This window comes from Acinonyx jubatus, chromosome C2 (genome assembly GCF_027475565.1).
Source record: "Acinonyx jubatus isolate Ajub_Pintada_27869175 chromosome C2, VMU_Ajub_asm_v1.0, whole genome shotgun sequence".
Taxonomy (NCBI): Eukaryota; Metazoa; Chordata; class Mammalia; order Carnivora; family Felidae; genus Acinonyx; species Acinonyx jubatus.
Genome location: NC_069384.1, coordinates 130770380 through 130790163, shown reverse-complemented (window position 1 = coordinate 130790163; position 19784 = coordinate 130770380). Strand labels below are relative to the sequence as shown.

At 37.8% G+C, this 19784-nt stretch overlaps 1 protein-coding gene across 12 annotated transcripts in view; it reads left to right on the top strand.

The window, feature by feature from the left end:
* HACL1 (2-hydroxyacyl-CoA lyase 1) overlaps nt 1-19784 on the top strand; it is an 89842-nt gene that overhangs the window by 19303 nt on the left and 50755 nt on the right. For 7 of the 12 annotated variants that reach the window (XM_027061874.2, XM_053221485.1, XM_053221483.1 and 4 more), the window contains 8 exons: nt 4722-4827; nt 7024-7107; nt 8049-8150; nt 10227-10381; nt 10799-10957; nt 12705-12812; nt 13851-14037; nt 17500-17654. In XM_027061874.2, coding sequence (XP_026917675.1) covers nt 4722-4827; nt 7024-7107; nt 8049-8150; nt 10227-10381; nt 10799-10957; nt 12705-12812; nt 13851-14037; nt 17500-17532 — 934 coding nt within the window. In that variant the 3' untranslated portion in view covers nt 17533-17654. Of the gene's footprint in view, nt 1-4721; nt 4828-7023; nt 7108-8048; nt 8151-10226; nt 10382-10798; nt 10958-12704; nt 12813-13850; nt 14038-17499; nt 17655-18531; nt 18678-19784 lie in introns of those variants that run through there. The other 5 variants (XR_008297989.1, XR_008297990.1, XR_008297991.1 and 2 more) reach the window with 3 other exon arrangements.

The window sequence follows — 19784 nt, the reverse complement described above, 5'->3', positions numbered from 1 at the left end:
TATGCTTTGGCTCTCTCCCACTCTAACCTCTCTTTTTTTTTTTTTCTTCCCCTCCCCATGGACTCAATGCTATTGAAATTTAAAAAACAAACAGTAGAACAGATCAGTGAAACCAGGAGCTGGTTCTTTGAAGGAATTAACAAAACCGATAAACCTTTAGCCAGATTGATCAAAAAGAAAAAGGAGAAGAGCCAAATAAATAAAATCCAGAATGAAAGAGGAGAGATCACAGCCAACACTGCAGAAATACAAACAATAATAAGAGAATATTATGAGTAATTATATGCCAATAAATTAGGCAATCTGGAAGAAATGGAAAAATTCCTAGAAAAATATAAACTACCAAAACTGAAACAGGAAGAAATAGAGAATTTGAACAGACCCATAGCCACTAAAGAAATTGAATCAGTAATCAAAAATCTCCCAAAAAACAAGAGTCCAGGGCTGGATGGCTTTCCAGGGGAATTCTACCAAACATTTATTTTTTTTTTAATGTTTTTTTTTTTAACATTTATTTATTTTTGAGACAGAGAGAGACAGAGCATGAACAGGGGAGGAGCAGAGAGAGAGGGAGACACAGAATCTGAAACAGGCTCCAGGCTCTGAGCTGTCAGCACAGAGGCCGACGCGGGGCTCGAACTCACGGACCATGAGATCATGACCTGAGCCGAAGTTGGACGCTTAACCGACCAAGCCACCCAGGCGCCCCTCTACCAAACATTTAAAGAAGAGTTAACACCTATTCTTTCGAAGCTGTTCTAAAAAATAGAAATGGAAGGAAAACTTCCAAACTCATTCTACGAGGCCAGCATTATCTTGATTCCAAAACCAGACAAAGACCCCACTAAAAAGGAGAACTACAGACCAATTTCCCTGATGAACATGGATGCAAAAATTCTCAACAAAATACTAGCCAACCGGATCCAACAGTGCATTAAAAGAATTATTCGCCATGATCAAGTGGGATTTATACCTGGGATGCAGGGCTGGTTCAATAACTGCAAATCAATCAGTGTGATACATCACATTAATAAAAGAAAGGACAAGAACCGCATGATCCTCTCAATAGATGCAGAGAAAGCATTTGACAAAATACAGCATCCTTTCTTGATAAAACCCCTCAAGAAAGTAGGGATAGAAGGATTATACCTCAAGATCATAAAAGCCATATATGAAAGACCTGCCACTAATATCATCCTCAATGGGAAAGAGCTGAGACCTTTTCCCCTTACGTCAGGAACACGACAAGGATGTCCACTCTCACCACTGTTATTCAACATACTGTTGGAAGTCCTAGCCTCAGCAATCAGACAACACAAAGAAATAAAAGGCATCCAGATCCACAAGGAGAAAGTCAAACTTTCACTCTTCGCAGATGACACGATACTCTATGTGGGAAACCCAAAAGATTCCACCAAAAAACTGCTAGAACTGATCCGTGAATTCAGCAAAGTCGCAGGATATAAAATCAGTGCACAGAAATCGGTTGTATTTCTATTCTATACACCAATAATGAAGCAGCAGAAAGAGAGATCAAGGAATTGATCCCATTTACAATTGCACCAAAACCCATAAAATACCTAGGAATAAACCTAACCAAAGAAGTGAAAAATGTATGCGCTGAAAACTATAGAAAGCTTATGAAAGAAAATGAAGAAGACACACACACAAAAATGGAAAAATATTCCATGCTCCTGCATTGGAAGAACAAATATTGTTAAAATGTCAATACTATCCAAAGCAATCTACATATTTGGTGCATCCCTATCAGAGTAACACCAGTATTCTTCACAGAGCTAGAACAAACAATCCTAAAAATTTGTATGGAACAGAAAAGACCCCAAATGGCCAAAACAGTCCTGAAAAAGAAAACCAAAGCTGGAGGCATCACAATTCTGGACTTCAGGACTTCCATACTCTGGAAAACAGTGTGGAGGTTCCTCAAAAAATTAAAAATAGAACTACCCTACAACCCAGAAATAGCACTACTAGGAATTTATCCAAAGGATACAGGAGTGCTGATTCATAGGGGCACTTGTACCCCAATGTTTATAGCAGCACTTTCAACAATAGCCAAATGATGGAAAGAGCCTAAATGTCCATCAACTGCTGAATGGATAAAGAAGACGTGGTTTATATATACAATGGAATACTACTTGGCAATGAGAAAGAATGAAATCCTGCCATTTGCAACAACATGGATGGAACTGGAGGGTATTATGCTAAGTGAACTAAGTCAGAAAAAGATCTCATATGTTTTCACTCATATGTGGAACTTGAGAAACTTAACAGAAGACCATGGAGGAAGGGAAGGGGGAAAATAGTTTCAAACAGAGAAGGAGGCAAACCCATAAGAGACTCTTAAATACAGAGAACAAACTGAGGGTTGATGGCGGGGGGGAGAGGGGAAAATGGGTGATGGGCATTGAGGAGGGCACTTCTTGGGATGAGTACTGGGTGTTGTATGTAAGCGATGAATCACGGGAATCTACCACTGAAACCAAGAGCACACTGTATATGCTGTATGTTAGTTAACTTGACAATAAATTATATTAAATTAACAATAGAACTACCATATGACCTAGCAATTACACTACTAGGTATTTATCCAAAGGATACAGGAGTGCTGTTTTGAAGGGGCACATGCACCTTAATGTTTATAGCAGAGCTATCGACAATAGCCAAAATGTGGAAAGAACCCAAATGTCCATTGATGGATAAAGAAGATGTGGTATATATATGCAATGGGATATTACTTGATCAAAAAGAATGAAATCTTGCCATTTGCAACATGGATGGAACTAGAGCGCATTATACTAAGTGAAATTAGTCAGAGAAAGACAAATATATGACTCATGTGGAATTTAGGATACAAAACAGATGAACAGAAGGAAAGTGAAGCAAAAATAATATAAAAACAGGGAGGGGGGCAAACCATAAGAGACTCTTAAAATCAGAGAACAAACAACGTTGCTGGAGTGTTGTGGCTGGGGGATAGGCTAAATGGGCAAGGGGCATTAGGGAGGACACTTGTTGGGATGAGCACTGGGTGTTATATGTAGGGGTTGAATCACTGGATTCTATTCCTGAAATCATTATTGCACTGTATGCTAACTAACTTGGATGTAAATTAAAAAAGAAAAAAAAAGAATAACAATGAAGAATATTTATCTTGAAAAAAGAAGTTAAGAGTGTAAAAAAGATTCCAAGCAGTCATAAATAATCGAATCAATATTATCAAGTATCAATAAGCAAATCTATTCTTCTAATTGCAGTTTTTATCTGTTTGTTAAATTGGGTCCCACAGGACCAATACAGTATATGAAAATGCTATTTCATGTATGATATCCTCACTGAAGAAGACAAAAGCAAAAGAATAGATCCCCTATAGAAAAATGTAGGATAAAAGGGAAACAGCCAAGAAGCAGAAAAATGAGAAGTGAAAAAAGAACCCCATAGCAATTATGATATAAATCCTTCTGTAGAAAAGTAGAAACATTATTGATTGGATCAATAAAAAGACAGTTACATATAAGAACAACATCTGAAGTAAATGATACAGCATAAAGTAAGCAAAGGTGTATGAGGTAAGAACAAAGCAAAGATGACTTAATATCAGTGTGCATGTCAAAGTAAAAATTATTTTTAAAAAATTCATTGTATTGACAAGGATATTAAGATATATAAAATAAAACTATTAATACATTTGGTAAATTTTTTGAAAGCATTTTGGGAATATGAATCAATCGTCTTACAAATACCTGCTTCTAGGAATCAGTATGAAACATGCATTAGATGTTCAAGTGTAGGGGCGCCTGTGTAGCTCAGTTAGACATCTGACTCTTGATAATGGCTCAGGCTCAGGCTCCACTGAGCATGGAGCCTGCTTGGGGTTCTCTCTCCTCTCCCTCTCTCCCCCTCCCCTGCTCACTTTCTCTCAAAATAAGTAAACATAAATAAAAGATTTAAGCATAAAGATGTGCAACCCAGTACTATTAATAACAGATTATCCAGTAATTAAAAGATTTAATAAATTTGGTATATGTGTTCTGCAAAATATGCAGCCTTTCAAAATTGTATTTAAGGGGTGCCTGGCTGGCTCAGTCAGAAGAGCATGCAACTTGATCTCAGGGTTGTGCGTTCAAGACCTACGTTGGGTATAGAGATTACTAAAAAAATATAAATAGAGCATAAAAATGATAAAAATTTTAAGAACCTAATGATAAGGAAAATGTAATAATAAGCAAAAGTGCATGAGACAGTATTATAGCATATAAGCTCAACTATGTAAAAATATGCTTGCATAGAAAGAAGACTAGAGATGAAAATATACCAGACTACTGACAATAGCTTTCAAGTTGATAGTATTACTGCATGAGGTTTTTTTTCTTTATACTGTTTCTATTCTTCCACATTATCTACAGTAGACTTATAATAATTTTTCTAATGATAAAAAATAATAAACAATGAAATAGGTATAGTCTTATGATATTTTTCTACTTATTTTACCTTATAGATTACTATTTAAATAGAATGGCTTCATAAATTATTTTGGTTTGAAAGATCAAATTTACTCTAGAAGCTGATTCTGAAAGCTAAAATAAAATAACCTCCAAATCATTTGAACTTTTATAAATATTTAAAAAATGATTTTAGAATAATTCAAATAAGAAATAATAGATACATACTTTTTGTATTAAACAGATTTTTCTTTTTAATAGGGCTTTGCAATTTGCTGATGTAATTGTGTTATTTGGTGCCCGATTAAATTGGATTTTGCATTTTGGACTGCCTCCAAGATACCAGCCAGATGTGAAGTTTATCCAGGTACTCAGAGTGCCGAGATTTAAAACCAGAGCTATCTGTGACTTATTGTCCTCAGCTATTGTCAGCTCCGCTTTCTTCTTGCTTTTGTAGGTTTTTATCGTCTAACATAATTACAGGTACCAAAGTAAGCTGCCTTTTCAAGCCTATGAAACATAATGTGCCACTTTACTTCTAACCAGAAAACCTTTCAAAACCAAGTTTTAAATAGTTTGAAAAGCATAATTTGCCTCTTCTTCAAGTATATTTAAAGGCAGACAGAAGGGGTTTGAGTACAATGGTAGATTAGAACAAAACATTCAGCGTTGTTAGAGATTGAGTTTTCTTTTTATTTTATTTATTTCTTAAAAAGATTTAGGGGGTTATTTTTCTCTTACATAATGTGAAGTGCAGAAGCAGGTGGTTCATGGCTAGAATGCAGACTTTCAATGTCATCAGGGATTCTGGCTTTTTCTGTCTTTCTTCTCCATCCTTAGTGCCTGGTTTCCACCATCAAGGTTGCATCATCCAAAATGGCTGCTGGAGTGCCAACCATCAGGTTATGATTCCGGGCAGGAAATAGGACGATTTGGGAAAGGGGGAATATGGTAGTTTTATTAATAGGGCCAACTCTCGAAGCCCTACCCTACAACTTTTGCTTATGTCTCACTGTCCACTCTGGATGAAGGGAACTAGGAAACAGTCTTCAAGGCGTATTCCTAAGGAAGGAGGGAAGATTAGATAGCAGCTCTCAGGCCCTGCCACAAATGCAGATATGCGCTAACAAGACATTAATGAGCAGGCTTCCATGTGTCCATGAGTTGTTTTTTTAGATGCCAAATCTTTCTCTTTAAGATTTTTTTAAAAAGTTATTTCTACACACAACATAGGGTTTGAACCCACAACCCCAAGATCGAGATTCATACGCTCCACTGACTGAGCTAGCCAGGCACCCAAGATGCCAAATCTTTCCAACACCCTTTGATTAGGAATCTCTAAATGCTTTTACCTGTCACTGAATAGTGGAATATATACTCTGACCTCACTCTAATGATTCATGTATCATTATGATCCTCTTTCTAAGCCAGTTTCCTTATTGGTGTGGAAAGTACTGCCTATACAGTACAGCGTGAACCTGTTTGTCCTCCAGAGATTGTGTATAGTGTTTGATGATCCAGCTACAATTGCTATCTTCTCCCTGTTTACTTTTTAAGGAGTCAACTTCTAATAGTCCCATTCCCCCTGGGGCTATGGGAGAACTAACACTGCAAATAAGCAAGACTGGGGTTTCCCTGGAAGATGCTGCTGCCTCTTGATTATATCTCTTGAGTACAGAATACAGTGCATCCCCTTTAGGGTGGCTAAATTACAACTCCTTGCACAGCTATTTTCACTTGCCCATGGCCATTCAGAAATGGGGCCTCTGGGTAAGTGGAAAGTAATCATGCTATACCCTAGGGAGTAGTAGTTCTCAAAGTGTGGTCCCCGGACCAACAGCATCAGCATCACCTGGGAAACCTGTTAGAAAACCACATTTTGGGGCCTCATTCAGAGCTGCTGAGATCGGAAACTCTGAAGTAGACTCTTGCATTCTGTGGTTTAACAAGGCTACCAGGTGATTCTGATAGTTCACATTTGAGAGCTGCTCTAAGTAGGGAACTACAGTGTAATTAAACAACTTTATTATTGATGAGATTCAAAACTATAATTGATCAAGTCAGATGGATTCCTGTGGGTATAATAGAACAATACCCAAATCTACAGAGTAGACATTAAAATGAAGGAAGATGATGAGGTTTCTGTACTTGCTGTGATACTTACAGTTCTATGGATTTTTACTTTTATTAGGAAATATCTTGGATATAAAATCATCTTTATCATTTGTTACATATACACAGTTCATTTATTCAGTATTACTTGACTTCTTTTTTATTTTTATTAAAAAACATTTTTTTTAATATTTATTTTTGAGAGAGAGAGACAGCGTGAGCAGGGGAGGGGCAGAGAGAGAGGGAGACACAGAATCTGAAGCAGGCTCCAGGCTCTGAGCTGTCAGCACAGAGCCCGATCCAGGGCTCGATCTCATGAACCGCGAGATCGTGACCTAAGCTGAAGTCAGACGCTTAACCAACTGAGCCACCCAGGCGCCCCAGTGTTAACTGACTTCTTAAAGATTTTTAAGAATAAGCATGGCTTGTTCTTAAGCTTTATCTCTTTTAGGTTGATATCTGTGCAGAAGAATTGGGGAATAATGTAAAGCCTGCTGTGACTTTGCTAGGAGACATAAATGCTGTCACTAAACAGGTAAGAGCTTTTACCTAGGCTTTAATTTATATGGATTGGTCTTTAAGCAATAGTCTGTTGTTAAAAATGTCTCAGCCTTGATTCACTTGATGACAGGCTTATTAATATCTATTATAAGCAAAATTTATGATGGAAAGCTAGTCTTGAAAAGAACTCTGGACCTCAGTAAATCCAACTCCTTATATATAAATCATTTTTAAGCAAGTAAGTTAATCATTTTGGAAGGCAATGAAGACTTAAAGGCAGTCAGTAGGCAAACAGTGATATACTAAATAGGATTCAGCTCTCTGAAAAATTATAATACAGCTTCCAGAGTAACTGAACTTACAGCCAAGAAATGTCTTAATGTACTGGAAAAATCTAACTTAGTATTTCATTAGGCAATAAAGAGATTTTTTTACTCTTCAAATGGTACTCATTATTTGTATGTAATTTATACAGTTCACTATATCAGGAGATAAAGTATAGTGACATCTTTCACTTGATATTGGATACAAATTGGTGTTGTTATCATGACTACATAATATTAGGAAGCAATCCCCAATCACATATTAGAACATCCTGGAACATTTGGTTTGTATCTCGGAAGTCCCTGGATATTTGGGGCTCTTGTCCTTTCCGCAAGGATTCTACGGTGGGGGTGATTTTCTTTCTAGTGTCAAAAGCTGAGGAGGACATAAAAGCCCCTGCCTGTGAGGTGAGGTAGCATTTCCCTTGTGTTCTGTGGAAATCCCATTTGGCAGAAGTCCGCACTGACCCAAAAGAACACTTTCCGTGTTGCCTATTTATTTTCTACCAGTTGTTAGCTGCCTAGAGTGCAGACAGTAGGAGTGATGAGAAGGGCAGGATAGCATAGCAGTATCATCTTCTTTAACAAGATATTGTTGTGTTAATATGACATAAGCTTATTTTCAAAAAGTAAAAAGTCTGTGGTTTTTTAGCTTTTAGAACAATTTGATAAAACGCCATGGCAGTATCCTCCAGAGAGCAGCTGGTGGAAAACTCTGAGAGAAAAAATGAAGAGCAATGAAGCCACATCCAAGGTAATACGAGACTCACAGAAATCTAGAAACACTTCAGGCCCATGGTTCCAGTAGCTCTGTCATAACATGACCTACGCATTCCTAAATCACCACGCTATGTAAAAACCGTGGGATTTATGGGGAAAAAGGTTTAGAGGCACAGCTACCAACTTTGTGAAACATTAAGATAGGAGCCTAATAAAAATGGTGGCGAAATTCTACACATGTTAAATGGTTAAAACATATGTACTTCAATATAGTACTTTTCCTTGAAAAAGACCTGAAGTCTCTTGTGGAAGTGGGCATTGGGAGGATCTCAGCTTGTGAGTTAGCGTGACATGGTGGAAGGAGGCTGATCTGACATTGGACAGAAAGTTAGTTGTAAGAGCCCATGTGAATGGGTAGGGCTCACTGTCCTCAGTTTGACCTTGGCACCAAATCACAATTAAGAAATCTTTTGGAATCTTAAACTGGGGCATTTTTTCTACCCTTAAGATATAAGTCCTTCAAGGCATGTATGTATAATAAGTGTTTCATCAAAATTGAAAATGTGTTCCAATGTATAGCCTTTTTTTAAAAAAATGTCAGCTTTGTTGAGGTATAATTGACACTTAAAATTGTAAGATATTTAAAGGTATATCACGATGATTTGATAATGCATATACACTGTGGAAGGATTGCCCCCATCTAGTTCACTAACACATCCATCACCTCACTTTTCTTTTCTTTTCTTTCTTTTCTTTCTTTCTTTCTTTCTTTCTTTCTTTCTTTCTTTCTTCTTTCTTTCTCTTTTTTGTGAGACCACTTATAGACTTTTTAAATTAACTTTTGTGTCACCACGGAAAATTATTTTGTGACTTCCTCATCTGCATTCATGGGTTTGCCTGATATCTAAAGGCTTTGGAAACTATAGTAATGTGTGAAACTACCAGACCATCCACTACTAGCAGTGAAATGAACCACCTCTGTAGGATGTGGTGATTTCTATTTAGGGTCCTCGTATATAGGTAGAATTTTTTTCTTTGATTGTGAGAAAGGTTGTTCATGATTTTTTTCTGATGTTTTGTGTATTCCTGTGCATCTTGGTTCAGCTGGGTGCAGTTTTCTGTGTTCATGTAGTGTTTCTCACTGACGGAATCCTACAGGAGCAAATGTGAAATTTGCATTGTGCTCATATTATTCCTTTATATATCAGATGTCTTGGAATAAATTCACATGTTCAAAAACAGCAGAATTAACTATACATAATTCTATGTTTTATTGGAATATTAATCAGTGGCTATTTCTATCAAGAGACAGTGTCAATTCTATTTTCCTAAGTGGTGCCATGATTAATCCCTTCTTTTTCCTAGGAATCATACTAGTTTAAGATGGGAGGAACTTGCCTCTCTTCTCTGGTGCAGGAGTATAGGACGGTGCCTCATCCATGTTAGGTATAACCTCCAACAGGCCAAAACAGCACAGGTGAAGAGGCAATGCCGGAAGCCCTTGGGACTGTTGCTGCTAAAGCCCCATGTGGCTTTCTCTCTGCTCTAAGAGGCATGTGGCTAGACAAAGGCACTTATCTTGCTCCATTTGAAGACTCTTTAGTGGGTGAAGCGTATCTCCTTTACTCTCTAATGCATGTGGAGAAGAACCAGATTTTCAGATTTTCTAAAATCCTGACTTCATTTTTATTTTAAGATTCAGGGCGTATTTCAGATTAAAGTATTTTAGAATAAAATTTTTACTTTCTAAGGCAGTGTATTCATAAAAGTGCTCAAATAAGACTGTTTAGTTTTGTTTAACCCAATGTTTCCAGCTATCTTTACCATACGACTTGTCTGACTTTAGGATGCTAATGTGTATTGTGGATCTCCAAGAAGAAAGATATTCCCTAGATTATTTGATTGTGTCCCAGACTGGGACTGTGGAACCCATTTTTCTTAGCCTGTCCCACAGGGCTGTCCACAGATCCATTAGCTTCTAAGAGAGGCCATTTGGGAACTTTGTAGCTTGTAGCCTCTTTCCAAATGAGTTTGGTAGTAGCTTATTGACATTCCTCATTTTTCACTGTATCTCAACCTAATTTGATTATATTTCCCTCAAATACTTTAGGAATTAGCTTCCCAAAAATCTCTGCCTATGAATTATTACACAGTATTCTATCATGTTCAAGAACAGCTACCCAGAGACTGTTTTGTAGTAAGTGAAGGAGCAAATACTATGGATATTGGACGCACTGTGCTTCAAAACTACCTTCCTCGTCACAGGTAAGGCTTCCAGAAAAGTAATTTTAATGTGTTAACTTTGAAACTACAGTAATGCAGGCTCATAAAACATTTGAGGATTATACATGTTCAGTGCATAAGGATATATTCCATAAAAGTATTCTTAGGTGAGATTTGGCAGAGTTTTTATGTTTGATATGTCTTTGAGGTCATGTGATAATTTGTATACTTACCGTTCCAAGGATATATTCACAGTTTTCCAAGCCATCACGAGAGACTTTTTCCTCTCATACCGCTTATCCTTGACTAGTCGGTTCCTCACAGTCTAAAAACTTTATATTAAAGACAGAGAATGTTTTTATTGTTCTCTATTTTACACATGAGTATGACTAGATTTGTGCCCACCCACCATCTGCAACGTGCCCCAGAGGGTTTCATTTTAGCTTTTTCCCCCAACAGGCTTGATGCTGGTACTTTTGGAACGATGGGAGTTGGTTTGGGCTTTGCCATTGCAGCCGCTACACTGGCTAAAGCTAGAAACACAGGTCAGCGGGTCATCTGTGTGGAAGGAGACAGTGCATTTGGGTTTTCTGGCATGGAAGTGGAAACCATCTGTAGGTACAACAGCATTCATTTCTTTCTCCAAAAGATAAAGAATAAAGACTCACTTGCCTAACAGATGCTTACTCAGTGTTCACCATGTGCCAAATGCCCTGTACACACTCTGTGCTGTGTCCTGAGAATACTAGTGTGAAATAACCCCGGGGTCTTTCTCATCTAGGACAGTGTGTTCATGACCTCTTTACTACATGCCCCAAACCCGCAAAACTGTGAGGAGTGGTTTTGAGATCACTGCAAAAAGTTCTAGTCTGAGAAAAGCTTGTTTTTGGCAGGGAGACAGCAAAGCTTTGTGGGTAAGAGCACAGCCTCTGGGTCCATGGTCTGGATTTAAATACTGGTTGACCACAGCAGAGCCAGGTGATGTGGGTTAAGTTACTTTACTAAGCTGCTGTCTCCTCTAAAATAGGGAGAGGAATCGTAATAGTTCCTACCTTAGAGGACGGTAGTGAGGATTGAATGAGGTAATCTAGGTAAAACTCGAGACGATTGTTCATTGAACGTGAGCTGTTCAGATTATGTTTATAGTTGTGAGGGTTGTTTATAGGGAGAAACTCACGAGCTGTAGATCCTGCTATAGAAGGATGGGGACTTTTTTCTCCCCAATTATTTAAACTGTAGTAAAGTCCTTCTTTATTCTTAGCCAGGACTCTTATTAGACCCTTTGTAAATCATGTTTTGGGGGCTTTCAGAACTTTGGTATACAACACTTTCAAGATCAGATGGAAAAATGTACTTGTTAGAATGTCTGTATTGACAACCCGAGTGGTATACACCAAAAAGATGATTTATGGAAAAGCCAGCCTTCTAGAGAGTCATGATTCCCGTTGAGCATGGAACGCAAGTAGTTTCCACAGTCCTATTACATAACAGTGTGCCGTGTAGTTTTGTTTTTACACCTGGTCTCAGAAATTATGTGTGTACAAAACAAAGCCCATGTTCTTTTGTCAGTCGTTAGTAAAATTTAATCATCCTTTCATCTTTACAGTACTGTTTAGCACATTATTAAATACTCTCTTTTTCTCTATTATACAGTGCTTTTATTTTTAAAATTTTTTTAATGTTTTTATTTTTGAGAGAGACAGAGAGTGGGGGAGGGGCAGAGAGAAAGGGAGACCCAGAATCTGAGGCAGGCTTCAGTCTCTGAACTGTCAGCACAGAGCCCAATGCGGGGCTCAAAGTCACGAACTGTGAGATCATGACCTGAGCCGAAGTCGGACGCTTAACCAACTGAGCCACTCAGGCATCCCCATATAATGCTTTTCTAACTTGGAGCGAAGTGGTTTGAGAGAAGAGAATGTATGCTAGTCACTTGTATGCTTCCCACAGCATCTAGCAAATACTGCTTGTCTGTGAGGAGTTCAGGAAATAAAAAGATACTTTTCAAATAGTACTCTTAGGCACCACCTAGAAGTGGTGCTTCAGAAGGTATTAAATATGGAAGGTGGAAGGTGTCCTTCTTAGCACCTGGATCTATGAAAACCGAGGTTCGGAAAAGCACAGTGAGGTCCATAGATGCATAATGCTAGCACCTGGTGTTCTTACATCCTTTCTGACTCCGTATTTCCATTAATGATTTGATGTTCCTTTTTAGGTAACAAATGTTTAAGTTTTAGTCTTACCCTAATATTACAAAAAAGGTTATTTCTAGAAAACTATCCATTTTTAAGTTAAAGTTTCAGCCTGAAGATAATAAAGTGCTTTAGAATGAAGAATGATTTCCTTTATATTTTGCTTTCAATTTTAGGTACAACTTGCCCATCATTCTTTTGGTGGTGAATAATAATGGAATTTACCAAGGTTTTGATGTGGATAGTTGGAAGGAAATGTTAAAATTTGGAGATGCTACTGCAGTGTAAGTAACCCAGAACAGTATGTATTTATTTTCTCTCATCTACTTAATTCTCTCATCTATTTAAATACATCTCATGTATTTATTTTCTCTCATCTATTATAACATTAAAATATTATTATATTATATTATTGTATATATATATATATATACAATATATACAATATGTATTATGTATATTGTATTATAATGTGCTTCTGTGGTGTGAATATTGTTTATTTATATTTTCAGCCCCCCTAAAGGGCAGGAACCCCATATGCATGGCCCCTCTTTGTACAACTGCCCATGATGGGGTGCTTCAATAAATAATTTATGATCAGGGAGCCACTAAAGACTCAGACAATTAAGATTGATGTGCAAGCTTTGTTAATGAAAGGGCTTATTGCAAAATGCTTCCAGTCCTTCTGTTCCTACTACACCATGGAGAAAATGGATGTTAACACATTATTTATGGTCCAGAGATCTTCCTTCTTTTTATTACTTAACTAATTCTTGATTATCTGGTGGCAGAGTCAAACTGTGACAGTATCGTAGCTAGCCGTGTGGGAGTCAGCCTAGGGGTGGAATGGGATGTGAGTATGTTTGCTTCTGCCTCACTGACTCCGTTTCTCATTTTGTTGTTACTTGGTGTTTTGCAGTAACCATTCCTCTTTTCTTCTTTTTCTTTTGGATTCATAGTAGCTGATGGTGTAGTAGCTAGTAGCTACTAGCCATGTGTGGCTATTTAAATTAAATTTAAAAATCGTTCTTATTTTAACTAGTCACATTTCAAGTGCTCACAGCAACAGGTTGCTAGTGACTATCATATTGGATAATGTATACATAAATATATATATTTAAATGTAAATATAAAACATTTCTTTCATCACAAAAAGTCCTGTTAGACATTGCTGTATAGACAACAAAAAATATATGGAAAGTTTAGTGTACTGGCATCTTTAGGTGTTGAACATAAATGTACACCTTTCAGTTAAGCCTAAATTTTTCCACAGATTATTTCAGAGAATGGCTTTTTTTCTATTGACTTATGACCTTTTTTAGGGCCCCTCCCGTCTGTCTTTTGCCAAACTCACATTACGAGCAGGTTATGACTGCGTTTGGAGGCAAAGGGTATTTCGTACAAACACCGGAAGAGCTTCAAAAATCACTGAGGGAGAGTTTGGCAGACACAACTGCACCTTCTCTTATCAATATCATGATTGAGCCACAAGCCACGCGGAAAGCCCAGGTAAATTCAGTTGCCAAGCAGAAATCAGAAATGCATCTCCCATCCTATCCCTAGAAGTATCTACCAAATAGAACACTGTTTTTTCTAAACCGTTTCTGAGTTTGGCACTTTCTTGGGTTTTTTCAATAAATATTTGTTGAGATGTGTGTTAGGTATGTTGTGTTACTTGCTAAGAATAGCATGATGAGCAAACCTGGACTCAGCCTCACCTAATGGCTTACAGTTCATTAGGGGAGAGGAACAGCCTAGTCACCTCACAACTGAATGCATCACAACAGACTGAGGCAATTGCTCTGAAGGAAAGGCACCCAGTTCTGAACAAATATACTATCAAGGAATCTGATCTGTATTGGGGTCACAGGGGAAGGCTTCTCAGAGGAACTGATTGATGCTTCAGCTGAGATCCAAAAGATAAGTAGGGACAGTCTCAAGCAAAGAGGCTAGGGAAGAGGTGTGCAAAGGCTCTGTGGCAGCAAGGAGCATGGCAGGTCTGAGGAACTGAAAGAAGTCCGCAGTGGCTGAAAGGCAGAATGGGAGTGGGAGACAGAGTGGGAGGATGAGACCATAACAGGAAGATTTGTGCACTTACATTCAAAATTGGTTACTTTGGCCTCCATAGCAAAACTACAGTGTAGATTACAGCTGTAAAATAAATGATTAAGTTGCTTTTCATACTTAATTTTGTGCTCTGATCCTGGTCCTGCCAGTGGTCCTCTCTGATATATCTATCTTCCATGCTTACACATTGTGTATCAGTCACTGTTTTCACTGTTTTCAGAGCAGATCATTTTTTCAAGAAGTTTCTGTGTTGGTTCTTTATACATATATATGCCATGAGATCATTTTCTTTTTTGAATAAGGTAGTAGACCAGTGGGCAAGTGGATGCCTGGACAATCAATCAGTGAAAAGTAAATTAACTGATTTAGAAACTATAAGATATATAAAGTTCTACTGAAATTATGTTCTATAAAAACAGATATCAGAGACTTTGGTGAAAGGAACAGAGCTACAAAATAGCCAGGAAACAATGAACAAAATGGCAATAAGTACATACTTATCTGTAATTACTTTAAATGTAAATGGACTAAATGCCCCAATCAGAGGAGTGGCTGAATGGATAAGAAAACAAGACCCACTATATGCTGTCTACAGGAGACTCACCTCAGATGTAAGGACACACAGTCTGAAAGTGAAGGGATGGAAAAAGATATTCCATGCAAATGGAAACCAAAAGAAAGCTGGGATAGCTATGTTTATATCAGACACAATAGACTTTATTTTTTTTTAATTTTTTTTAGGAATTGTATTTTTTTAATCTACAAATTCTTATTTTTTTTTAAATATATGAAATTTATTGTCAAATTGGTTTCCATACAACACCCAGTGCTCATCCCAAAAGATGCCCTCTTCAATACCCATTACCCACCCCTCCCTCCCACCCCCATCAGCCCTCAGTTTGTTCTCATTTTTTAAGAGTCTCTTATGCTTTGGCTCTCTCCCACTCTAACCTCTCTTTTTTTTTTTTTTCCCTTCCCCTCCCCCATGGGTTCCTGTTAAGTTTCTCAGGATCCACATAAGAGTGAAAACATATGGTATCTGTCTTTCTCTGTATGGCTTATTTCACTTAGCATCACACTCTCCAGTTCCATCCACGTTGCTACAAAGGGCCATGTTTCATTCTTTCTCATTGCCATGTAGTACTCCATTGTGTATATAAACCACAATTTCTTTATCCATTCATCAGTTGATGGACATTTAGGCTCTTTCCACAATTTGGCTATTGTTGAGAGTGCTGCTATAAACATTGGGGTACAAGTGCCCCTATGCATCAGTACTCCTGTATCCCTTGGGTAAATTCCTAGCAGTGCTATTGCTGGGTCATAGGGTAGGTCTATTTTTAATTTTCTGAGGAACCTCCGCACTGTTTTCCAGAGTGGCTGCACCAATTTGCATTTCCACCAACAGTGCAAGAGGGTTCCCATTTCTCCACATCCTCTCCAGCATCTATAGTCTCCTGATTTGTTCATTTTGGCCACTCTGACTGGCGTGAGGTGATATCTGAGTGTGGTTTTGATTTGTATTTCCCTAATAAGGAGCGATGTTGAGCATCTTTTCATGTGCCTGTTGGCCATCCGGATGTCTTCTTTAGAGAAGTGTCTATTCATGTTTTCTGCCCATTTCTTCACTGGGTTATTTGTTTTTCGGGTGTGGACTTTGGTGAGCTCTTTATAGATTTTGGATACTAGCCCTTTGTCCGATATGTCATTTGCAAATATCTTTTCCCATTCCGTTGGTTGCCTTTTAGTTTTGTTGGTTGTTTCCTTTGCTGTGCAGAAGCTTTTTATCTTCATAAGGTCCCAGTAATTCATTTTTGTTTTTAATTCCCTTGCCTTTGGGGATGGAGACACAATAGACTTTAAAACAAGCATTTTAATAAGAGACAAAGAAGGACACAACATAGTAGTAAAGGGGTTAATCCAACAAGAGGGTATGACATTTGTGAATATTTATGCACACAACGTAGGAGCACCTAAATACATAAAGCAAATATTAACAGACCTAAAGGGAGAAATAGCACTACAAAAAATAGTAGGGGACTTTAATACACCACTTACATCAATGGATAGATAGATAATCCAGACAGAAAGTCAAGAAGGAAACATTGGCCTTAAATGACACATTAGATTGGATGGATTTAATAGATATATTCAGAACCACACAAAATAGTCTTGAAACCATGTTTGTCACAGTAAAGCCCTAATGAATTGTCCCCTCTCGCTAGTGAGTTCAGGTTTCTAATGATCTCTTCTCCAAGTTCTCTATGAATTTTGGGGGGTATTGCTGGAGAAATTTAGGTTCTTATCTCTTCTTTGATAACTCCATAAGGATCATCCTTATATTTCTTGAATCTATCACTTAAACATGAGTTATCCTCATTCCAGTAAATTCCACACATAATGTTTCCAGGCTGTTCATTTTCATTGATTGTCTGTGTGTCCATCAGCCATTTGGTCATTGATTTGCGATGTAAACTGACCGCTTCCTGCTATACTATAGAGAGGACCTAATCTCTGCAGTCACCTCTGTGCAGGCCACATGTGTGGGATAGTATGAATCCTGGGAAAGGCTTGGCTTCTATGCACTGCTCTTCCTACCCAGCTTCTTTTTGGATTTGGATACTCCCCCTCTTCTTTCTTCTTTTGACTCAACTTCTGGTTCTCTTGGACTCTAGTTTTTTGTGCCCTGATTACTTGATAATAGTTATAGGACAAGACCGCAAGATTCACTGTGAGTTTTTAGCTTCTTTTTGGGAAAAGCACAAGACCAACGACAAACTTCATTTACCACCATTGTGGTAAATGTGGTTATAATGGGACTTTTAGATTTTAGAGCAAGCAAAGGAGGATAGTTTGAGACAATTACTTCTTTCACTGAATGTTTGTTGTCTTTTCTTTTTCTAGGATTTTCACTGGCTGACACGCTCTAAGATATAAAGATGTCCAGGAATGGTCGTGAGGAGTTTTCTTTCCTGTAAGATGGAATTTTATTTTCCACAGCAAAATACTAAAATGTTAAAATTATTGTACAAAGAAAAATAAAAAACATTTCTAAATGACATCTTATAGTAAAGGAATTGACTGTGACTAAAACCAGAAAAAGTTACCAGTATTCTACCACAGAGAGAACAATTGGCAGATGAAAGAAAAAAGACAGTTTTATTAAATAATAGCATTGTAACTGCCTAACTGCTGAGTTACACATCAGTCTTCTTTCACATAAATCCATTCTTAAAGTCACGTGTTTTTTAAAAAACATCTTCGGAGAAAAAAATCTCCCAAGAATTTTCTAATGTAGAAGCATGTTCAGTAAGTTGGAGTATATAGGCTATTTCTACTTTGTAGTTTATCTGTTGATCACTTTGTACCTTAGACCCCCCCTAGTATTTAATGGGGCTTGTTCTATACTTTATGAATTGGGGTTTTGTTTTGTTTTGTTTTGTTTTTCTGGAGAGAACTTACTGAGCCAAAGGAGAAGTCATGCCATACCTAAACTGATAATTTCAGGGTATGTTTAGATTAGCAACCTTAGTTTATGTGTACCACATTGAGACCAGCAGGGGCAACAGTCTTTTGCTATATAAAGAACTCTTATAAATAAGAAAAATATTAACACACTAGTAGAAAAATGAGCAAAGGGCGTGAGTGTATAATCAATGGAAAAAATACAATAAAATGAGTATGAATAAATGTGAATATATAAGTTAGACTGCAAGCCCTTATTTTTGCCTATCCACCTGGCAGAGCACTTTCAAAATTATAATTCTCAATGAGGGTGAGGGTAAAATGAAGATGGAACTGCTGTGTTATGGTGGAAGATGAAATTGGTACATTTTCATAGAGTAATCCTAGCAGTGCTTGTATTTGGAATCTTAAAAATGTTCATACTGAGCCTTGGGTGGCTCAGTCAATTAAGTGTCTGACTCTTGGTTTCAGCTCAGGTCATGATCTCATGGTTTCATGAGTTCGAGCCCCACATTGGGCTCTGCACTGACAGCGTGGAGCCTGCTTGGAATTCTCTCCCTCTCCCTCTTTCTGCCCCTCCCCACTTGCTCTGTCTCTCAAAATAAATAAATAAAATTTTTAAAAAATGTTCATACACTATACCTTTTGACCCAGGGAGCCCATTCAGAGAGTGTGTCCTAAAGAAATAATAAAATATTTTGTCAAATATTTATATATAGGGCCATTCAGCACAACTTAGAAACAGTGCCAATGTTTAATAATAAGACATTGGCTACATATGTTATGACCTATTGACCTCATAAAATAAAAATTGTGTTAATGAGTATGTATAGGGATACCTGGGTGGCTTAGTCGGTAAGCATCTGACTTTTTATTTCGGTTCAGGTCATGATCTCATGGGCACGGGATCAAGTCCCGTGTTACCCAGTGTGGAGCCTGCATAAGATTCTTTCTCCTTCTCCCTCTGCCCCTGCCATGCATGCTCTTTCTCTAAAAAAAGAGTATATATAACTAGAGGAATAATCACAATATAATACTAGTTTGCAATATACACATAAGACTTGTCTCCATTGGCTATTTAGGGGCATAAGTGACTTCTACAGAGTGGAGTCCAGCTTTGAGATGTCAAGACACTTGCGGGGAGCTGTGGTTTTACCCAGTGAGCCCCTGAAATTGGGCCTACATGGCAAACACACTTACATACTTCTGAGGTACACACTAGAGGGCCTGAGCTGCATAAAAGCATAGAGAATATCAAAAACAGTGTTGAGAGTGGGTAGCTCGTGTAACCTTGTCAGTGTCCTACTCTACCCATGGATGGTTGCCTCTGGCAGCCAAGTGCAATGCAAGGTTTTGCTGTAAAGTAGTGTAGAAGGTTTGATGAATATCTGTGAACTGAACTATGTAAATCTAAATACTAGATATAATTTGGGGAAAATGCTTGTTCCCTAGCCACATTTAGCTCAAGAGGAAAAAAACAAACATGTTAACACATTAGTAGACTATCCAGCAGAGGTCAGTCTGAGCATATGAAGACCCGATTAGGCTAGGAGCACTTTGATGACGCTGTCCATTGACTACCTGTTTTGTAACAGTAATCTTGAAATTGGTTTCCTTCTAAGAATCTTCCCTTAGAAGGATAAGATATTGAAGAAGCCCCTCTAAGATAAATCTACTGGTTGATAGTCAAATTTACCATGATACAACATTTTGCACCTCCTAGT